General features: G+C 37.9%; 1 protein-coding gene across 1 annotated transcript in view; it reads left to right on the forward strand.

Annotated features, from left to right (window-relative positions):
* Nucleotides 1–1,846: 1,846 nt before the first annotated feature.
* LOC149578541 (formyltetrahydrofolate deformylase 1, mitochondrial-like) overlaps nucleotides 1,847–24,196 on the forward strand; it is a 55,862-nt gene continuing 33,512 nt past the window's right edge. The window contains exons 1-5 of the mRNA XM_089829724.1: nucleotides 1,847–2,171; nucleotides 2,260–2,372; nucleotides 11,144–11,294; nucleotides 11,674–11,747; nucleotides 11,869–12,028. Coding sequence (XP_089685850.1) covers nucleotides 1,998–2,171; nucleotides 2,260–2,372; nucleotides 11,144–11,294; nucleotides 11,674–11,747; nucleotides 11,869–12,028 — 672 coding nt within the window. The 5' untranslated portion in view covers nucleotides 1,847–1,997. The remainder of the gene's footprint in view (nucleotides 2,172–2,259; nucleotides 2,373–11,143; nucleotides 11,295–11,673; nucleotides 11,748–11,868; nucleotides 12,029–24,196) is intronic.

A 24,196-nucleotide genomic window follows, 5' to 3' on the forward strand; every position in this document is an offset into this window, starting at 1 on the left:
CCCACCACTGCTACAAACCTGTTATTTATAGCTTAGTTTGTCTCTAAAATATTACCTTACAAAACAAATAAACATTTGATATGATTAAAAATGAATAAAAGACTCCATGGTCATTAGGTTACTTTTAATGTGGTTAAAATTTAACATAGTTTAATGTTCACTTCTATTTATATTGTGGTCTTTATAAATATTGTGGTATACCAAATTTTCTAGCTTATTTGGGGAATATGTGATGTAATTAAGTACAACAGGGTCTATGGTATTTCTTATGTTATTTTCATGTTTCAAAAGGGCTTATTACTATGTCAACTGGTTACTCATGCCACTGCTACATATAAGTGACCTATTTTTGCACTGAAGCACAAACCTATTATTCAACAACATGGCAATACCGACACATAACATGTTCGTCAATAAACACAATGTACATATAATGATAACAAACATTGTGAATATAATACAAACCCTACAATGTTCGAAGTCGATGTACTCTATATCAAGGTACAACAAACCAATCCTACACATTTCCACTACAAACCCTAGAAGATAAATGAGAAACTTTTTATATTTTTAGATTACCTGCATACTTGCATATCTATACTTTCTATTTACAACTATGCAACAAAACAAAATATATTGATTTACAACTTAATCCATCATTCATATCATCTAAACTAACAATATTCTAACCCTATAGGTTTCTTTCCCAAAATACATGACATAAATTTCAAAATATAAATATGTCCATACTGGATGTTGCCCAAATGTCTGTACAATAACATGTAGATCTTGTTCGCCTTTTTTATTTAGATGATTTTTTTCGTAGCTCTGCAAGACTACCAACACAAAATAGAAAAATAAAAATGTGAGTTGCTGATTATCGCACCACATATTGTCACCCAAATGTTGAAATTAAAAAAAATACTAGTGGTATAGTTAGTTAACCACAATTTAATTGGCTACGGGGTTAAAAATTACACGATTATAGTGCACGTAGTTACTAGTCTGCAATTGGAGTTGATGATGGTTACAATATCACAATTGGGGATTAGTTCGGTCAGGATTTTCGGTGGACGATGACGTGGGTTGTGAATGGTAATGATTGGCAGATTCTGGGGTCTAGTCGTGTCAAAGGCACTGACAAACATAAAAACTACTAAATGCACTTAAGATACTAGTTTTAATGTATGGGTATGTAACACTCAGGCATGGACGACTTGTCTGGAGCTTAGCTTGTCCCTTTCTTATCCCTTGCTATCTTCAATTATACTTTTTTTTTGGCAAAACTAAAACTGCAAATGACAGGTCAAATGGGGATATCACACCCATACTATACAATATAGTTTAAAGCCTACAATTCAAATATGATGCAAGATATAGTTAGGTGTCTAAAATGCCCCTCAATTGATGACGTGACATCATATAACTAGTTTTCTTTTTTAAGATTCATAAAATTACTTTTAGAACTAATATTGAAGTGACTATTTAATGCTTCACCATAAGATTCATTTTAATAAACTTATATAAGAGAAATTTCAATTAATATAAGAGAATGAGAGCTTCCCTAACTTTCTCCTCAAAATCTACAATAAAAAAATGTCAATTTAGATTAAAATTTGATCATTTAAACTAGATGATCATGATCTTCTCGATGAACAATCTAAATGAACTATTTTAAAAAGCAATCGAAATGAAATATTTAAAAAACAAGCTTTCATTAAAAAAAAAACTAATTTCTGATTCAAAAGTTGTCAACATAATTTCATTAGAACTCCCTCTTTCGTTCACTCTTTTTCCGATCTCTCATCTGATATAGGTGATAGAAGTGCAAGCTTTTTGTTGATTTATCATCTAATATTCCCACACGAAATATGAGGATCAGAGCATGATGAGTCTTATCCATTGGCGTTAATAACGTTTATCTATGTTTGCTCATCAAGTTGAGTGTGGCGATGGAAGGAATGGATTGTGTGCAGCATATTGCCTAGATTTTAAAGATGATAAAAAAATTGTCACTGAATGTGAGCAACCTCCGGTTGCTGACGAGAAGTTGCTCATTTTACTCTTCATGTGAAGGAAGTGCAGATTCGCCCACGTATGCATGGAAGGTTGCAGGGGAAGTTGCCTCATCGCAGAAACAATTGAATGGCGTCCATGCTTTCCAGTGTCCGGTAGGATCTGTAAAACTTTGTGGTTTATTCCTGTCATCTCAACTGCTCTCGCCCTAGAATTTATGGATAAGGCTTTGGTGTGTTTCAGGACAAGACAGGAATTATGGCGAAATTGACAGAATGCATAGCCACTCATGGCGGGAATCTCATTACTGGGGACGTCTTTGTCAGCAGTCAGAAGCAGGTCTTCTACTCTAGGAGGTGTATTTCTACACACCCACATTTTTCATTTTTATCTCTGTCACCCTCTTTAATTCTTCCATTAGAGAATGCTCTTTACATTTTTTAGGAAGCCATTGCTGCGAACTACCTGGTTGTTTTGTCCGATAAGAAGGTCGTCTTGGGTAAATTAGTTTTTCTCTCTGTTGTTGGTTTCGAAGAATTTGACGGAGCATCTCATTTTTTGCACTTGTATTCAGTGATTTCCTGCAACAATAAAAGCGATAAGAAGGCGTCTTTTCGTTTGCTAAAAAAAGATTTAGTACCATCTCCTTTTCAACCAATAGATTGTAGATTCAGTACATTTGATGCCATGGTTCGGGATCTAGTTGGATCCGGAAATTCAGCCCATTCGGTCCATCAGATGCATTTTGCCCTGTGCTGTGATTAGTGCGCTCACGCCTTCCCTGAAAGGTAGATTAGCGTATCTACATAGAACCTCTAGGAACAAGAATATAGATCCTCACTTGGAGACTGTTATTAGGTGACTACAATACTCCAAGATCAAATGAAAGATCAAGATAACTTCTATAAATAAATGACAAGATAATTTAAAGACCAAGATAATTTCCGCAAGAAAATGGCAAGACAATTGAATTAAGATGCAAGAATGATATTATTGATAATGGATATGGATATTCCATGATTGAATGTACATAATAGGCCTACATATATAGGCAAAACGATAAGAGAGATTGATAAGGAGTGATAAGATATCACCTATGCAAGGTAGAATCACATGACCACCAAAGGTGAATTATCCTCCATTATGCAATGAATTGTGTGCCATGATGAGGATGATAATGTGTTATATGCACTAAAGGTGGATCTCACATATAAAGTGGAATTGGCCTGTATCGTGTGCATAAACTCATGGGTGTCTCATATGTAAACTACTATGCGATGCATTAGCCTAAGTAAGCTTAAGTAAAGTATAATTAGGAGCATATAATTACATCAATCCCCACTTTAAGTGCAACTTAGGGGTGCACTTAAACTCACAATGCAAGATGGGTCTTGACTACTAGGCCATGTTAAGTAACCATCTACAATGTGCAATGCAATACATTAAATGCAATCTCTCATGAAGCGAAGAAAGAGGGAAAACCTCATGGGAAAACCTTTCCCCCAAAAAGAGAGATGAAAACACACGAGATGCATTGATGGATAGAGTACTCAAGACTCCCCAAGGACTTCATACATCATTTATATAAAGGAAATGATCTCCCCATAGGAAGGATACTAGGAAACATGATGCCCCCCCCATAATGAAGAATCTTCTTAAAAATGGTGAGTGTTTGAAGACAAAGCATAGTTCAATGTCTACAAATAACATTTCTCCCTGTGGAAAGAAGATTTACCAAGTACAAATGAAGGAATGCTTCCCATTCTGGACATGAAATAGGAAGTTGAACCCAAATGAAATATGATGATGATGCCACAAACCAGTCCATATCCCAATGAAAGGAGAAAGAAGGTCTCCAAATATGCACCTTTGAAGATTGAATAGGTATCTCCAAGCTGGAGGAATCCATCACATCATCAAACCGATTATGATTGCTTACAAGCGTCTACATTCTCTGTCATAGGTGTTGTTAATTGGAGGCATTGGAAGTTTATTTACAACCCCAATTGGCTGTGAATAATAACATCACCTCTGGACATTGGCCCTGCACATTGAGCGCTGCTTGTATCTGCTATTGGGAGCTGTCATTATCTTGACATTGGCAGCATACTGCAGCAAAAGGGAGTGTTTTTCTTGGGCGATTATTCACCCTGATTGACCTTGCATTATCAACGCCACTTTGGCGTTTATTTCCTACTGGCAGCACACACCATCTTTGGGCTCTGTACTCTGTATTCACATGGACTTGCAGCCAGTCACATGAGGACTGCTGGAACATGGTAGGAGTCTTTTCCAAGCAAGATGACAGCTGTAACAAGTTCTACAATTGTAATTCCTTGGGAATGCAAATACATTGAAAAATTGTTGTTTCCTGTAAGTTTCATTTCAGTATTTTGTATGCTTTCCATTTTCTCTTAGTGTTTCAATTCATGCTTAAAACATACCTCAAAAAAATAGCAAAAAAACAAGGAAAATAAAATAAAATAAATCTCTGTTGAAAACAGATTGATACGAGTATGATAAATGTGTTTCAATCATTGTTTTGTCGCTGATGTCAAACCTACTATTTGTTGGTAAGACAACTGTTTATATGATTTAAGTACTATCACTTATTTGATTGATGAAGAAGATTTGATCAAATGATGTAACAATAGCACCTAGAGGAAAGGTTGAGTTATGAAATGAAAAGGAGTACAAGAATTAACCAAGACAGTGATATCATAGTGCATTGATAATTTACTTAAGGTTGCAAAGGTTGGTTACACTAAGCAAGTTTAGAAGAACAAGCTAAACAAAGTTTGTCTGCCAAGCTTGATCGAGTGGATAGTAGGTGCCAAGCAAAGTTAGTGCAAGCCGAGCAGAAAATCAGTTGGAATCGAGTAAAAGTCTATTTTAGTGTGTGCCGAGTAAAATAGTTGATGCCGAGCACTAGTAAACTTTAGTTCGTGCCGAGTGATTTTACAGAGGATGCCAAGCAACATAATTTGTGCTGAGCATCAGAAGCAAGTTAATGTTGACTGTTAGCATTATTAGAAAGATTGTGAATTCTATGGATCTGAGCCGACAAGTTTGTTTTCTTGGATTGTGTGAACCATGTGGAAGATAAGATTGATGAGCTGGTGGCATAGAATTCATGGTAAATCGTTTTGAAGCGAATTCAAAGAGGATTGAAGGAGAAGTTTCCAGAAATGAAATGGAATAAGGGGTAGATTCATTGAATCCTACCTAATCTGTCCAAACCCTAAATTGGATGATTGAGAATGAACGGCAAAATATCTTAATTCTCTATTTATAGGGATGGCTGATCAGAAGCAAGGGTTGTAATGTGCGAGAACCTAAGAAAGACGAGGACTCTAGGGTATTGCTTCATTCAATGACCTAAGTGAAGAGTCTGCATTGGCAAGTTAAGCAAGAAGGCTTAATGGTATGAAAGCTTGAAGGCTAAACAAGCTATCAGAGCTGAAGTGTGTGAAAGCTAAGCAGAATGGAGGACTGAAATAGAGATCTGTAATCTGCAAATGAAGTTGTAAGTTGTTATCAGATCAAACCTTACTGTTACTTTCTAATAATTGTATCAATCTAGGGTAAATCCTTTGGATTAAGGTTGACCTAACAGTCATTTGTAAATCCTTTAACTGGGCGACATTCCAAGTGAATGGTCTAAAGTCCTCTAATAAGGCTCACTCCTAATAGGGTGATTGAAATCCTTTAACCAAGTCACATTTAACAGTGTGCATTGTAACCTTTGACAGAGTTGGCCTTTCACACGCCATCACTTCAAAAGAGGTGGTTTTCCCCAAATTGGGTTTCCACGTAAATCATTGTGTCAAGTGTGTTATTGAATTTGTTATGTTTCATGTTTACATTTCAGCAAATTGATTGACAGTAACCTACAAGTTTTAAGTGATTGCATAATCTTATGGATGCATGCATGCATGATGATAAATGTTTTATGGGTTCACTAAGTTGTGAAAAGTTTTATTTGTTCATGTGGACCTTGGATAACTGATTCACCCCCCCCCCCCCCCCCCCCCCAGTTATTCTAAAGAATTTCGACAATCTTGCACTTCATCAGCTTAAGCAATAGAGCTTGCTTGGGCTCCTTACAATGGTATTAGAGTGGTTTTCTGCTAGCCTGCAGGGAATTGGGCTTAGAAACATAGTGATTAGTGCTTATTCAGTGACTTATTGTTCAGTACATTGTTCAGACATTTGATTTCAGTGCATTATGGATTGAAGATTTATTCCGAGTATGTGTTACACTCATAGAGATTGCACTTATCCACCTAAGGATGGAGAGCCAAATATTAAGTTTGGTATTGTGGGCAATAGGGGTGCTAGTGATGCAGGAGGATCAATAGGTAGAGGTTACAGAGATGTTGGCATAGGTTCCGAGATAGATAGCAAGGCAAGAAAGACATTTAAGGATCTTGCACATGGTCAACACCATGTTGCCAAGGTGTTGCATCATCTTTCTGACATGTTGCAATTTATTGCACTCACTAGAGGTTGGAGTAGGGAGAGAGGTGCTTGTGATGCTTTTGTTAGTTCACATAGGTTACGAGTAAATGACAAGTCTAGAGATGGCGACAGGATTAAAGTAGAGGACTGGTTTAGCACAGTTGGTAGAGTTGACAGGACAAGTACTTATGATAGGCCACAACGGCCTATGTTTTTGAGACTTGAGGTAGATGCAGTTTGTACTCAGATTGAGGCTGCACCTTTTGTAGATGACTTGGTAGCACACTTTGCTGAGTGGGATGCTCTGCTGCAAGCAATCAAACATAACCTAAATTTTGACAAGTTCCTAACGTAGAAGAAGGAGCATTCTAGAGATAGGCCTGGTCTTGACAGATAGAGGCCTAGGCAAACTGATTTATGAGAAGTGGCCAATAAGATGACTTGAGAGCACTTCGATGATAGTGGTAGAGTGACAACTTGAGCTTGGGTCCATATGCTCAACACATATTTGGCATTGCGTCTGATGATTGAGGAGGACACTATCAAATTTGATTTGTTGCACCTTGACAGAGTTGTTCATGATTGGTGGTACCATGGGTTGGTCTCCTTGTGACATGATTAGGTTACTTCTTATTAGGAGTTCGTAGAGTGATTGATAGAGAGGTTTGATAGGAAGGATCTTGAGGTGCATTCTAGAGAGTTAGCTCAGTTGAGGCAGATTGGTGACTTAGAGGCTTACATCAGTGAGTTCTAGAGGTTCTCAGTGATGGTTTATGATACATTTGAGTGAAGGCGAGTGATGTTGTTCATGGAGGGATTAGTTGAGCCACTCTGAGGGTGGGTTAAGTCCTCAGACCCATCTACTTTATAGGAGGCAATGAGGAAAGTGAGAGATCTTGAGTCATCTTCTTGAGGGAAGTTTGCTTTGAAGTCTTATGCCCCCTTTGCCTGTTGGTGAGGAGCACCCATTAGTTACTGAGGACAAAGTGAAATCAACTGATAAGATTGGTAAGGATTCACGAGAGGATCTGAGGAGACAACTTTGTTTCTAGCATAGTGACACCAGGACGCATCCCCTCCCTTTTTGCCCCACGTCCCGGAGACGGGGACGCACTGAGGACTTGGGGACTCTGTTCCCTCGTCCCCAATGGTGCGGCCAGATTTTGTCACCTCCACTGAGGATGGGGGCCAGTCTCGGTGTTGACTATTTGTTGATCTGACTATTTATGTTCAATGTCCAATGCTCCAGTTGAATGCAATGTTCAAGTATTTACTCTTTTACATTTTTCATATCTTCTATTGTAATACATCTTTTCATAACTAGCATTTTAAATACCATATGTATAGTTTATACAACCCCCCTCATCCCTCGCCACTGTCCCCAAATTAAGACCCCTCTGTTCCCCCATCTCGAATACTTGTCCACCCGTTCTGTCGTCCCCTCGTGCCCCACGGTGGTGTAACTATAGTTTTTGGTGCAAGGGGCCTTTTTTCTAAGGATCACACTTGCACATTGAGGCCCAAGGGAGTAGCAAACTGTACCATGTGGGTTTACTATGATGAGATTGAGGCTGAATCATCACACCAGCCTAATGATTTGGATGGGGATAATCAGAGTGCCAGTAGGGTATGTACAGTGATGAGTGCATGCAACTTATATTTAATCCACATGTACAGGATATCTATCAGGTGCAAAGTTTTCTTGTACCAAAGTCTGATGGTTGGCAAGATAGCTGGGTCGATGCAATGAAAAATGGTATACCGAGACTGCCTATGGAGTTTCCTTCTTGTGATGCTGTAGTTCCTATATCATTAGCACAGGTATTGTGAATTGTCTTATAGATTATGTTGTTTTGTCTGATGGTGTTGTTGGTATGGAGATGACTTAGTGATGACAGGGATGTCACGTGCTTTTTCCTCTGCGATCCGGGTGGAGGCTGGAGATCTAGAGTCTTCCCTCTGTACTTGCTGTGGCTAAGGAGACATTGCTTGTGACTGAGGATTTAATTGCAATCTTACCTGCAAATTATGGAGTTCATTCAGAATTTGGGGTTTTGGCGTGGACATGGGATGTCTGATATGATTGCAATCTGGTGCTATTTTTCTCCATGCATTCTGAGTGAATCTCTGTCATAGATGTTGTGAATTGGAGGCATTGGAAGTTTATTTACTACCCCAATCGGCTGTGAATAATAACGTCACCTCTGGATGTTGGCCATGCACATTGAGAGCTGCTTGTATTTGCTATTGGGAGCTGTCATTATCCTGGCATTGGTGGCATACTGCAGCAGAAGAGATTGTTCTTCTTGGGTGATTATTCACCCTGATCGACCCTGCTTTATCAACGCCATTTTGGCGTTTATTTCCTACTGGCAGCACATGCCATCTTTGGGAGCTATACTTTGGATTCACGTGGACTTGCAGGCAGTCATTTGAGGACTGCTCTAGAAATTGCCCATTTACTCTTAGCGTTTCAATTCATACTTAAAACATATCTCAAAAAAATACCAAAAAAACAAGGGAAAAAATAAATCTCACACTTCATCAGCTTAAGCATTAGAGCCAGCTTGGGCTCATTCCATAACTCTTATATTACTAGTCTGTGAGGCTTGTGGTAGCTTTGCCATTGACCCGTGTAGTGCTCTTTTCAAATTTCTTTGATCTTCAGTAATGATCTTATGCAAATAATTGACCTCATGTGTAAGTATTCTCCTGTTTCTATTCCCTATGAATTCTATTTCTTCACTTTGATCTTGTAACCTTATCTGTTCTCTTGGGTAAAATGTGATTTCCCTTTTGTTGGGCTGCATTAAAATTCAGATTTAACCTTGTGGGCTAGCAAGATCAAAGCTTTGATACCATTGTAGTGTCCCCTTTTAGATTTTCAATCAAATATGCAATCTGTGTTATGATTTCTAACACTTGCAATGAAATACTGAATAGTAACAATACAAACTAAATGATGAAACCCTCAGATTTGGCTTTCAATTTATTAGAGAAGGTTGAGAATTTTTTGAGTACTATATACAGAGCTGGAAAGGAAATTTTAAAAAATTATAATAAGTGCACACTTCTTGGTTGCCATACTGTTGTATGTGCAGAGGATATGATACTAAAGTCAAGTCAAATTTAATTCACTACTGTATGGTTGTTGAAATAAAATTTTTCTGACAATGTTTGACATTGTATAACTATTGGCAAATTGGTTTACCAATTGGGAAAAGTGGTGACAGGTCTGCAAATGGTGGCAATATGGTTTGAGTTTCTTGTTGAATGGCGGTTGGAATATACTATACAGTTGTTGGATATACCTTATGGCGTCTGCAATATGTTGTACAATAGCTAAAGAGACCCAGTTGCAGCCAATAAAAGGGCTGCACAGAAGTAATAATGCCCTCACTTTCCTTAACAATCAGCAATGATGAAATGCCACATGATTTTTTTTCAAAGATCATTTGATTTGGTTCTACACTACTAAAGTCCACAAATAAATTTCAATAATCAACACAAATGTGACCTCCAGATGGAATCACTTGACATGGATGAGGGTTTCCGTTCTCAAATTGAACAATGGAAACCGATCGGTATTTCGTCCATAGATCTCCCACACAAAAGGGTTTTCCCAAGCACTCAATCTAAAAACAGAGTTGTTCCCAACAATGGATGATACAAATGACTAATTCACCCTCCTTTTATAAACTCCTCTTGGGTCCTTAATTTGAATGTCTTTTTTTCCTCCCAATGTCAAAAAACTTTTCTTTTCCTCTAAGATATTGTTTAGAATAAAATAATAATATTTAAGGCGCCCTTTTAAAAAGAGTAATTGGGCACAACTTAAAGTATTATTATTAGTCATTTCCCACATTTTATTCCACAGCCTATGGAAAATGAAAAATTAGATAATAGGTTTGCCCAATGGATTTAACTTTGACAAGGGAACATGACATAATTTGAATATCCATCTAAATGAGAGAGAATTTTCTTATCTTTTTGGTTGTAAAAATAATAGGGGTTTTTATGGGGGTCCTACACCAGTCTGAACTGGCAGCATCCATGTCTAGGTAGAAACACAACAACGATCATCAAGCATATTATATTTATCCAGTGCAGCATAACATACAAGGTTGGTTTCCCTGCCCCCATATGCAGTTACTTGGCCTTACAATAATCCTATATAGTATTTGCTAAGCCCTCCATGCAGCAAACAGAGGTTCTGATTATGGTACAGGTCCTGGTTTATGAGCAGCGTTTTTCGTGTGGTTGTTGCCCTTGGAAACTACATTACTTTTGTGATTGTCCTTGGTTTTTATTTTAATTTTTTTTTCTTCAGGGCATTATCACCCTGATGAGCACTCACATTGCATACTAAGTGCAAATGGTTTCCCTTTCACAACAGGAAATAAATTTAAGGAAATATGTTGTATCGCAGGAGAATTTCTTGTCCTCAAATAATACTTCTTTAGATAATCTCATTGTGATGGTCAAAATATTACAAAGCCTTATGATTCTATGCTAGCTTTAGTAAGATTTAATGTGTTTGATAAAACCGATATTTTTCATTTTGAGTCAGAATTTAGATATTTTCGATATCAAGCAGGAATTATATTTAGCTTCCATATTTTTCTTCTGCAAACTAACCAACATGGATTCTCACACAGAATGTCAGTGAGTTTGTCTATGATCCTTTGCAGTGGCCACGGGTAGCTATGGATGAGGATTTTGGGAACCTGGCAAAGATGTTCAGCGCCCAGAAATCAATTGTGAGAGTGCCAGAGATAGATGCCAAATTTAAGATTGCTGTCCTGGCTTCACGACAGGTATCTTGTTGCCATGATTGGTCTGTAGATTTAAAATAGACTTGAGGAAATATTCAATACGTTCATGTGCTGTCATCTGACTTATTTTAAGTTTTCAAGATGGATACTTCAATATTTTCATTTGATATTTTCAAGGGAAAAGTATAGCTTTTTCTCAAAACATGGTTTCCATTAGAGCCTTGAGGAAAAAAATCAAGGAATATGCATGGTTAGGATTTTTCTACGCTATACCAGAATTGCTACCAAATCTTTTAAAGTCTGATGTAATCATTGGTTTTGGATTATAGATTAAGAAGCCACAGGAATTAAGCTTCTCTGTTGTCGTTATTGAGCTTTATCTGAGGGAGAATATTTTCTTAATCAAGCTCATGGTGGACAGGATCATTGCTTGGTAGATTTATTGCATGAATGGCAGGAAGGGAAACTTCCTGTTGAAATCACTTGTGTAATAAGGTAAGGCTTAGTCTGAACTTTTTTTGATTTTCTCACACCTCTTAGTGTGTTGGGAGCATTTCTTTCAGGCTTTCTGATCTCAGAAGTATTTAATATTTAATTTAGTTTCCTCCACTGTCAGCAACCATGATAGAGAGCCAAACACTCATGTCATTCGGTTTCTTGAACGCCACGGAATTCCATACCATTATTTTCCAACAAGCAAAGAAAATAAGAGGGAGGAGGAAATCTTGAAATTGGTTGGCAACACAGATTTCTTAGTACTTGCTCGATACATGCAGGTAATTCTTTACAGTGAATTTTTAGTCTGATTTCCTGTTAATGAGCTTGTGACTCAATATTGGGGTGTTCAACTTCACTCTATATCATATTGCACTAGTCATCATTCGAGTTCAGTCTACTGTTTCTTTGGTAGAAAATAATAGATTTGTGCGTTTCAGCACAGGCAAGTAGTACATTTCTACCTAAACTTAGTCTGGTAAAGTAATATTTGATTTATAAAATTCTATAAATGAAATCAAGAATTCTCATTTATTGGAAAAATCACAGAAGTGATTTCTTCTAGTAAATTCCTTCCAGTTTTTAGTTCTTCATTGAATTTTGAGCACGACTGAAGATTTATTAGGATCAGAAGTTTTGAGAAAATCATATTTTTGAGCACAGGTAAAAGGATCTTTTATTATAACTTTATCAACAATTTGAATTCATACTACATATCTGGAAAATAAAACTTTGCCTAGTTTATAGCCTTTGCAAGCTAAACAATTTCAAGAATTTCAGATAGTTGAATATTTAGGCAGTCCAACTGAGAATTATACCTGAGCATACACCATAATATGACATCAAAGCTAGTCTATATATATATTATTTAATTAAGTTAAAATCTTCTAATGTATTAGGGGCCTCAGCTCATAAGACATAAACAATTAAAGAGATCAAATTTCCACAATCCATAGCATAAATAAATTGATATATTTCTGGATTCGATTGTGTAAAGATTTTTTTACCATCAACGTTTCGAATCACACCAAGTGATCCATCATCAGGATGAAGAGAGCAAAAGATGTCAATTACCAGAATAATATACTAAAACAGATATGAAAAGGCTAGAGCTGCTCCTGAAGGAGTCTAGCAGTCAAAAATAAAGATAAGATAGAGCAAACCCACATAAATGATCAGCAAGAGACCTGCTTAACCAACCCTAACAAGGGTGAAGCAGGGGAAGGCCAGCTGATGCTAACACAAAATCTTTTAAAATCTCAAAACTTCACTGCAAGGATTCTTTCTTTCTACATTTTCTAAAAGTGAAAAGAGTCTAAACATCCCGATCTTATTCAGATCCAATTAGGACATTGATGACTTGCCGACAATTACCCAGTCCAGCGGAGGAACCCAAAGTCAAATGCTGTAAGGAAGGATCCAGGGTGGGAGGAAAAGCAACTGCGTGAAAGAACATCTTTTGTGAAGAAAGCAGGAGAGAAATGCAATCTCAAAAAGAAGCTTGCTCCATAGAATGTAACAGAGGAAGACCAACAAAGTCCGAAGAGGGAAGAACTTAGGAATACTTGAACCCTTATGAACCTTTAACCCTACCTTAGGGGGAAGGAACATTTAGAAGCCTTCAACCCTAGTGGAAGAAGTCTTAGATGCCAGTCTGGCCACCACAAGAGGAAGGGTTGAAGAAGGGGGAGTTGGCTAGTAAGGGAGGACCCAGTTGGCATGCTGAGACTGTAAGGGAGCCCTAACAGCCATTGCACAAACTTAAAAGTGGGAAGGATTGGCATCCTTGGACCATTTAGATTGACAATGATATTTTTCTTTTACAAAGGAATACTCATTTACCGTATGACCTATGCTAAAATGCTTGTGGCATTGAATCCAAAGTTTCATGGATACAGATGCTGTTACAGATATAGATAAAACCATTTTGCAAGACCTCTAATATGAATATGGCTAGATACGAATATATAAAAAACTCATTATAAAGCCATACAAATTGATATTACAAGCATTATAAGAGGAGATTTTCATTGCTTTAGAAGAAATATTGACAAATAAGTTTTTTTAATCGGTAAGGCGCAGCCACCGGGAGGCTGCAGAGGGTCACATTGCTGGATCAAACCCATGAGGACATTATCCCAGCGAAGACAGAAGGCTTGTGAGCAGAATAGCCCAGTAGGGTTTGAACCTTGGTTGCCATGATACCAACAAAGCCTAGGACAAATATTGACAAATAATCTCTAAATATCTGAAAATATTTATATTTAGGTATATTTGATCATCAAAGGAAAATTCAAATACACTGATAGAATCAAAGCTATTTAAAAATAGCATCACTGCTTATTGAAAATTGGAGTGTCATATCATTAAGATTCTCAGAAGAGCCAAAATTATTAAATTGAGTACAACCCGATTAGATTCTAAGAAGCAAATGGAGTTGTACCAGAGTTCTCAATACAATGGATTATAAATATGAGCTCATTTCATTAGAAAAAGCACGTTTGGACATTTATTTGCTTTCATTGCCTTTGTGGCTTTTTTTGAGATTCTGAAGTTTTGTGCCCTTATATAAGTGTTTGGAGTTTTGAATTGTGCATTGGTCCTACAACTGAGGTATTCTGGATCAATTTCTCAAGGTTTGCATCTTCCATTTCTGTTGCTTGGAAGAAAGTGAGTGTAATTCTGAGATGTAATTTGATTTAACGCTGATGTAAATTGAATTGAATTGAATAAAACTTGCCATTTGTTTTTGGATTCTCCAAACTGTGGTTGCTTCCTATTGGAGAATTAGTGACCAGAGAACTGAAACTGTGTTATTGGATGACTAGGACCATTGATTAAATCAGTTCTGGAAATGCCTGGAAAACGATCCAATAAATTGGCATTCTGTGTTTAGTGTTCGAATTGGGCAAATAGAGACTGTCGTTTTGCATCTAGTGGCAGAGGGTGAGCTTCAACATTGTCTGAGACCTTGTATCTGAATTGGACGTCATTTTCCAAGGCTGGGTGGACTGTGTTTGACCTGCATTTGTGGTTGGAGGACGATTTTGCAAGCCCAATGTTTATAATATATACCTGAGGTCCAATTTTATGACTTTTGATTTGGATTGAAGTTCTGGCAGCTCTTGGTTATTGCTAGTGATCAGTAGATTAGGAAGAACATTTAAGTGCAGACCTGTGCTGTGTATTTCCCAGGCTTAGATTTGAGTTTAGAGGTGGCAAGTGAATTGGTAGGAAGTTGCGATTCACCTCAGCCTGGCATATTGATAAATATTGGAGTTCTACATTTCCACTTGGCAGTGCAAAGGTCATGTGATTAATAATCAGGTTCCATTATTGTTGAAAATTGAATTCAGTTTATGCAAATATTGTCAAACTTAGTTATTTTTCATTGGCCAATAAAATTCATAGAATTCTGAAGTTAAATGTGAAACCCTTGTCATTCCAAAAAGATTATTTGTTTGCATAGGGCATAATCGTATATCAAAGATTGGCATTCATCTATGTGAAATTCTTATGATCAAATTGATCTGGATATTATAAGCACTAATTGCATTCTCTAGTTTGGTTTCAAAAATTTTAAAAATCATATATTCAATGATATCTGTAGACCCTGCCAAGTATTTGACGAAATGTCAAACAACTACTTAGTATAGAAAATTGGTGTAATTTGAGCTATAATCAGTTGTGGTTTTTACAGTGGTATCAGAGTGGTTTCCTGCCAGCCTGCAGGAATTGGGCTCAGAATTATTCAGTTAGTGCTTTGTTAGAGTTGCAGGTAGTATTTGATTTATTATCTTCTATTCAGTGACATTTGTGATGATAGGAGATTTGTGTTGGGTATGTACTATGTTCGAAGAGGTCATACCACTCCACCTAGGGAAGGTGAACCTGAGATACAGTTTGGTTTTGTTGGTAGTCTGAGTGGTTTAGGCGGTTCAAGAGTTAGAGATGCTAATATTGATAGAGAGGCTATGCAAACATTTAGGAGCCTGGCTGCCAGACGACAACAGATAGAAGGAACATTGCAATAACTGTCTAACACTTTGTAGTAGATAACACTACCTCAAGGATGGAGTAGGGAGAGAGCTCAAGATGTTCGTGTGATAGAACCCGAGATGGTGATTGGTACAGAGACGTAGATCGCATTCAAGTTGAGGATCGTGGTGGGTTAGCTGATAGAGTTGTCATACACACTGGCACTCATGATAGGCGGCAAAGGCCCACGTTTTTGAACACTGAGGTGGATGCGGATAGTGTTGAGTCTAAGGCCGCTCCTTTTGTTGATGATGTGGTGGCACACTTTGCAGAGTGGGATGCTTTGCCACAGGGGATTAAAGATCATCTAAATTTTGATAGGTTCCTGACTCAGAAACTGGAGCATTCTAGGGCGAGGCCGACACCTGAGAGATAAAGGCCTCGATAGAATGAGTTACAACAAGTTTCCAGTAAGATGACATTGGAGCACTTTGATGGTATCGAGAGAGCTACAGCTCAAGCTTGGATCCATAAGCTTTGAATTTTTATAGGTTCCTAACTTAGAAATGAGAGCATTCTAGGGCGAGGCTAACACTTGAGAGATAAAGGCCTCGACGGAATGAGTTACAACATGTTGCCAATAAGATGACGTTGGAGCACTTTGATGGTATTGGGAAAGTTACAGCATGAGCTTGGATCCATAAGCTCGACACATATCTGGCTTTGCGTCCTATGTCAGAGGTGGATGCTATTAGATCTAGAGTGCTGCATCTGGATGGAGCTGCCCATGACTAGTGGTACCATGGGTTAGTTTCTTCGCAACATGATCAGATCACTTCCTATCAAGAGTTCGTGGATTGCCTGATTGAGAGATTTGATAGGAATGATCCGAAGGTGTACTTTCGTAAGTTGGCTCAGCTGAAGTAGTCTGGTGGATTGGAGAGTTACATCAGTGAGTTCCAAAGGTTTTCAATCATGGTTTATGATATTTCGGAGTGCAGACGAGTGATGTTATTTATGGAGGGATTGACTAAGCCACTCTATGGTTGGGTGAAGTCATTGGACCCATCTTTATAGGTAGCGATGAGGAAAATCCTTTGCTCCTCCGCCTGATGATGAGGAGTCCCCACTAGTTGTAGAGGACAAGGGCAAGTCAGTGGGGAGATTTGACGATACTTCTAGAGAGGATTTGAGGAGGCGACAACTCTGCTATTGGTGCAAGGGGGCTTTCTCTAAAGGTCATACTTGTGCATTGAGGCCAAAGGGGGCAGCAAACCGTAGCATGTTGATGCAGGGAAGGTTGGAAAATTTAGGGTTCGAGGCACACCTAATTATCCAAACACCTTGCTAAGTAAACACAACGGAAGCAAAATAATAGAGAACAACACCAAGGAGAGAAGAAACAACAATATCTTTATTGTTTCATCAAATATCCATAAACATGCCTGGTTGTGAGGCCTTCTAGGTACAACCAATACAAGATCTAATATACATCAAAATGCATCCAACATGATAGGACTGCGATCAGATATCTAGACTCTCACTTGCTAACTTCGCAATTCTTCTACTTTTATCTTCTATGTCCTCCCTCTCCTAAATCTAAACTAGACTCGCTACTTGTACTTGCCAAAAATGGCTTACAAAAGATTCTAGATCTTTACATAAGAGAAGGCTGACCTCATAACGGTCGACATGCATCCCAACGCACGATTCATACATTGAATTCATGACTCAAGTTAAATAAACAAGTCGGCTCATACTAGGAACCAATCATAGACAACCTCGGCAAAAGAAGGAACTGAGCATTAGCAAACTAGTGAGCTAACTCGACACATGAAGGAACTCGATAGCAACAGAACTCGGCCAAAGCAGGAACTTGGTCAATACTGCACTCGACAATCACTGCACGCGGCCAATACTGGAAACTCGGCAATAACTGACAAAATGCACAAAGATGAGTAGGATAGCAAGGCAACCTAGGATGCTCTTGCATCACATGTGGGTCTACACTAATGTGATTGAGGAGTCATCATAGCAGCATGAGGATGACGATAGAGATGATCATATTGATGATAGAGTTTATACTGTGATGAGTGTTTACTACCTGGTATTTGACTCACATGTTTAGGATTTGCATCGAGTGCAGAGTTGGGCTTGAGTTGGACTATTTGTAGGTTGATTGGGTTGGTACAGTTAAAGAGAGTGTGTTGAGATCTCCTATGGATTTGTTTGCTAGTGATGTTATGACTTCCACATCATCAACATAAGTGTTCGGTACTATATTGCAGGTCATGTTATTGGTTATGGTGATGGTACTGGCATGCAGTTGGTTCAGTGAGGACAAGGATATCACTTGTTTCTTATGAGATCCTGGTGGAGGTTTTAGTGTGACGCTAGATTGCTTGAGGATCTTGGGGAGGGAGGACTGTAATGTCCATGTTTTTGGTGAGTCTGTGCGGTTGATGAAATTAGCTCATCATAGCGACCCTCGTGAGTTGGCAGGGTGATTTGGGGGTCCCAGTTGTGGACTTACTATTTTTCGTAAGTCTATTTTTAGTAGTTGCTATTTTTGGCAGTGTAGTGGGTGGCTCTGGCAGTTAGTCATCCCCGGTAGTGGATGAGGTTAATAATTGCATGAACTCTTATTTATTAATTAATTATTAAGTTGCATTATTATAATAATATTTATGTTATTATAATAATGACATTAAGAGATATCTCTAAAAAGAGTGTGTACGGAAATTTCAAGAGCTGAGTTCTTTGGGAAACTTTTGCAGTTCTGAAGTTGAGTCTTTTGGGAAAGTTTTGTTAACAAGGGATTACAAATATGAGACTCATTTCATTGGAAAAAGCACGCTTGAATATTTATTTTCTTTTGTTGCCTTTGTGGCTTTTTCAGAGATTCTGAAGTTTTGTGCCCTTGCTGATGTATAGGGGTTTGGAGTTTTGAATTGTGCATTGATCCTATAGCTGAGGTATTGTGGATCAGTCTCTCAAGGTTTGCATCTTCCATTTCTGTCATTACTGTCGCTTGGAATAAAGTGAGTAAAATTTTGAGATGTAATTTGATTCAATGCTGATGTAAATTGAATTGAATTGAATTTAACTTGCGATCTGTTTTTGGATTCTCCAAACTGTGGTTACTGCCTATTGGAGAATTAGTGATCAGAGGTCTGAAACTGTGTTATTGAACAGCTAGCACCATTGATTAAATCAGTTTTGGAAACGCTTGAAAAACAATCCAGTAAATTGGCACTGTGTTTAGGGTTCGAATTGGGCAAATAGAGACTGTCGTTTTGCATCTAGTGGCAGAGGGTGAGCTACAACATTTTTTGAGACCTTGTATCAAAATTGGATGTCATTTTCCAAGGTTGGATGGACTGTGTGTGACTTGCATTTGTGGTTGGAGGACGATTTTGCAAGCCCACATTTATAATATTTACTTGCGATCTAGTTGTATGACCTGTGATTTGGATTGGAGGTCTGGCGGCTCTTGTTTATTGGTAGCGATCAGTAGATTGGGAAGAACATTTAATTGCAGACCTGTGCCGTGTATTTCCCAAGCTTAGATTTGAGTTTAGAGGCAGCAAGTGAACTGGTAGGAAGTTGCGATTCACCTCAGCCTGGCATATTGATCAATTTTGGAGTTCTACCCACTTGGCAGTCAAGGGTCATGCGATTAATGATCAGGTTCTGTTTTTGTTGAAAATTGAATTCAGTTTAAGAAAATATTGTCAAACTTAGTTATTTTTCATTGGCCAATAAAATTCTAAGTTACACGGGTACCCCTCCCCCCCCTCCGGACCTTGAACTAGTTCGAATCGATTCGAGATTCTAGTCCGGTTCGACCAAGGTTCGCCCAGGGTTCGATTTTCCAATCCTGGTTCGAACTGGTTCGAACTCGGGCGGACCAGGCTGGGAAAATCGAACCAGGTTCGAACCCAGCCAAGAACCCGCCCACAAACGCAGAAATAAAGTTATTTATTTGCGTTTTTAAATAATTTTTGGGGTCCACCTACCCTAAAAAGGTGTTATGAATTGGTTTTTTGCTCTCTCATAGTCATTTGTTGTTTCTAAATAGGTTGTTTTGCCTTGAAGGAGAGCACATAAGTTTTTGAGCAAGCATCCGGTTGTGCAAGGAGGAGTTTGAAGATTGACTTGTTGGTGTTCTTGAAGTGTTTGTGCATCATTTATACACATTTGCAAACTTGCAATGGCTGGAAAAGGACCAAGAGGTAAGATCTTATTCCATTTACTATTGTTTTGTTCTAGTTTTTCCATTTTTTTTTCATTTCTCTTTCAATCTTCATATGTTCTAAGTTCTTGAATCTTTTCCATTATTTCAAAATTCGTCATTTTCTTGCATATAGATTATGAACATATAGCTAATTAGTAATTTATTGCCATAGGGAAAGGTTCAAAAGTAATGTCATCTACCTCTTCATCAATAGGCAACACTGAACAAAGAATGGAAACCAACTCTGATTCTCCTCTATGGAAGTATGTAGACATTATAAAACCCATTCCAGGAGGTGGTGCATTCCGTTGGAGATGTCGAGGATGTGATGTAGAAAGAAATAGTTCTTATTATCGTGTGGTAGGCCACCTATGTGGTTATACTGGAAGAGGAGTCAAGAAATGCCCTGGCAAAAATGGTGTCCCTATACCAAATCACATCGTGTTAAAATATATTGAAGAGCATGAGGCAGCAGAAGAGAGAGAAGGACACAGGGCAATAGAACTCAGTAGTAGTAGCAATAAAAGTAAAAAAGCTAAGGGAATGCAGCCCCGCTCAAATGTTATTGTACAAGACCATCCCTTCTTCAATACTACAATGGACACTGACACTGAATCTGTCCCCATTGTACACAAAAGAAAGGGGCCAATAGAAACTTCTTTTCAAAACAAGGCCCGGGATATTGCTGACATTAAGGTGGGAAGATGCCTCTATGCAAATGGGTTGTCTTTTAATGTTGTCCGCTCTCCGTTTTGGAAGGACATGTTGAGGGGTGCCAATGAAGCTCCAAAAGGGTATTGTGGCCCCGGTTATGAGAAAGTGCGCACCACCTTGTTGGATGATGAGGTCCAATGGGTTGAAAATCAATTGAAGCCCATAAGGGACTCATGGGTTGAGACAGGGGTGACAATTGTTTCAGATGGTTGGAAGGATTCTAGGAACCGTCCCTTGATCAATGTCCTTGCGGTGTCCCCTAAAGGGGCAATGTTTCTGAAAGCGGTGGATTGTGAGTGCAAAGTAAAAGATGGGCCATTTATTGCTGATATCTTAATTGAGGCCATTGAACAAGTGGGTGCAAGAAACGTTGTCCAAGTCATAACGGACAACGCAAAGAATTGTAGAGCAGCAGGTTTGTTGGTTGAATCACGATATCCACATATCTTTTGGACACCTTGTGCAGTCCATTCACTCAATCTTATGCTACAAAAGATTGGGAACCAAATTGAGTGGATCAAAACAGTGTATGAAGAGGCTGAGGACATACAAATGTTTGTCACAAACCACCACATGACTCAATCTCTTTTCAGGAACTACTCAAAATTGGAGCTATTGAAGGTAAATGAACTTGAACTCAAATTAGTAATTTAATTTTTAATATTTGACAATTTCTGATTTTTCATATTTTACTTGTGCAATTGCCAATGTGTATACTTTTCTTAGTTTTCTAAAATATGTATCTAATAGTTGTTTTTTGCTCTAATTTATGTCACAGGTTGCTGAGACCCGTTTTGCATCACATATAATCGTCTTAAGACGACTTGTGCAAGTGAAAGATGCACTTCAAGGTATGGTAATCAACAACAATTGGGGTGTATGGAAGCAAAAGAACACTGAAAGGGCAAACAAAATAAAGGATAGGCTATTGGCTGACTCATGGTGGGAACGTGTGGAATATCTCCTTAAGATCACCGAGCCCATTATGAGCATGCTTAGGTACACTGACATGGATAGGCCTTGCCTTGGAGAGATCTATGATGGCATAGACTCAATGATTGAGAAGATCAGGCAAGTTATAAATGAGCAGGAGCAAGATCCGCAAGAGATCTTTTTCAAACAAGTGCAAAAAATTATTGATGAAAGATGGAACAAAATGACCACTCCATTACATTTGCTTGCCTATGCCTTGACCCCCAAATACTATAGCTCACAATATTGTGATCTACTAGGAAGGTTGCCACCATACAGAGATATGGAAGTGTCTGACGGGTACCAGGCAGCATTTAGAAGAATATTTCCTGATGATGATATAAGAGATGTAATCATGGATGAGTTCATAGCATTTGTCAATGCTATAGGTCTAAGTAATGATGCTCTTCGTCATCGGTTCAAGAAGCATGCTCATGGTTGGTGGTACCTCCATGGCCAAAAATTCCGAACATTGCAGCCCCTTGCAATCAAAGTTATATCACAAGTAAGTTTTATTTTTTTAAAAATTAGCTCACTTTATCTTCAAAAGAATTTTTTAATAAGATTGAATTAATTCCTTTTTAATTGCCTACCCTATGTTGTCTTTATAGGTTGCTAGTTCTTTTGCATTAGAAAGAAATTGGAGCACCTATTCTTTCATCCACTCGGTGAAGCGCAATAGGTTGCAATCAAAAAAAGCCGAGAATCTTGTATTTGTGCATAACAACTTGCGCCTTCTTTCACACAAGAGTCAAGAATACAAAGAAGGGGAGACAAAGAAGTGGGATGTAGATGCAGAGATTGCGGACTTGGATGCTTCCATTGCTGCGCTTACAATTGATAATTTTGATAACTTTGATGCCAATACCATTGTTGATTCTGCTGCTGATCCCATTGGCCTTGGTGCAAGTAATAGCGTAGGCGAAGAAGGAGGAGATGAAGAAGAAGATGAAGAAGAAGAAGATGAATATGAAGAAGATGAAGATGAAGAATGGAGAACTTAGAACTAGAAATTCAGAATTTTAATAGATTTTCATTCTATTAGTTACTGTTAAACATTGAACGTGAAACAATGACACTTGAACTTGATATTTTAAATGTTTTGAATCTTTCATCTTTGATGTTGAAGTTGATTGAATTATGTTACTATATGATGGTATGCTCACCATGATACATTGATATGTTATTGTTTATGCTGTTTTAAAGTTTTAAATGTGTTTATGGTACTATGCTACATTCTAATTTTAACTCATGCTTCATAAAAATGTATATATATATATATATTTTTTTTTTAAATTTTTACATGTTTTTGTACTAACGAACCCAAACGAACCCAAACCCCTTTCCAAAATTTCGTCGAACCAGCGAACCGGTTCTCGAACCCGAACCCGGAACCGAACCACGAACCGGCAACTTAGATAAAATTCATAGAATTCTGAAGTTAAATGTGAAACCCTTGTCATTCGAAAAAGATTATTTGTTTGCATAAGGCAGAATCGTTTATAAAAAATTTGCATTCATCTATGTGAAATTCTTTTGACCATAATTGATCTAGATATTATAAGCACTAATTGCATTCTCTTGTTTGGTTTCAAAATTTTTAAAAATCATATATTTAGTGATATCTGTGGAGCCTCCCAAGTGTTTGACAAAATGTCAAACAACTACATAGTATAGATAATTGGTGTTATTTGAGGTATAACTGGTTGGGGTTTTTACAGGACCAGTAGGTGAATTGGACTGGGACTAGGTATCCTTTTGTACCCAGGCTGGTCTGGCAGGATCTGGGGATGAACCAGGGTAACTTAGATGATAACAAATGTTTAATGGCAAGACACCATTGAGCAGAAAATCAGGCGTTTGATTAAGTGTCATGTCCCCTTTTTGAAATAGAATTAAATAACAAATAATAACAATTAAATAAAAAATGTAAAAGAATAAAATTAAAAAATAATGAAATATTAGTTAAATTAAACAAATGGTCAAAATGCGTGAATGGAAAAGTTGTCTCCCTCAAATCAGAGGTATAAAAGGGAGAGAAGATAACTTTTTTGAGGGGGAGAAGAAGGAAGAAGAGAGAGCGAAGTATAAGAATTAGTGAAAGATTAAGGGAGGAAGAAAGGAAAGAGAAGAAAATAAGGGAGTGACTTTCAAAAGATGAATGGTTGTGACCCTTTCAAAATGTGGAAATTTTAAAAGGTTGTGACCACTAGAATTGGTGAAGAGGTGTGACCCTTACTCACTAAAGATATAAAGATGAAGAAGGATAAAATGAAATGATCTAGTGCAGATTTAGAACAGAACTAATTCATGGAAGAGATGAGAGTTTGAGAAGACATTGGTTCTTGACTGGTAGACTTCTGAGACAAAAAAATCTCAAATCATTGAGTTAGAGATGCTGATATAGGTTCAATTTGCACAAATGCCGGTTCACGAAACTAGGCCAAAACACAAAGGCCAATTCCTAAGTCGGCCTTAACAACTAATAAACACCTAGCTGCACATCAGGGAGTATGGGATAACATAGATTGAGCCCATGATCACAAGA

This window comes from Cupressus sempervirens, chromosome 1 (assembly GCF_028749045.1).
Source record: "Cupressus sempervirens isolate cs-2001-9-10 chromosome 1, ASM2874904v1, whole genome shotgun sequence".
Taxonomy (NCBI): Eukaryota; Viridiplantae; Streptophyta; class Pinopsida; order Cupressales; family Cupressaceae; genus Cupressus; species Cupressus sempervirens.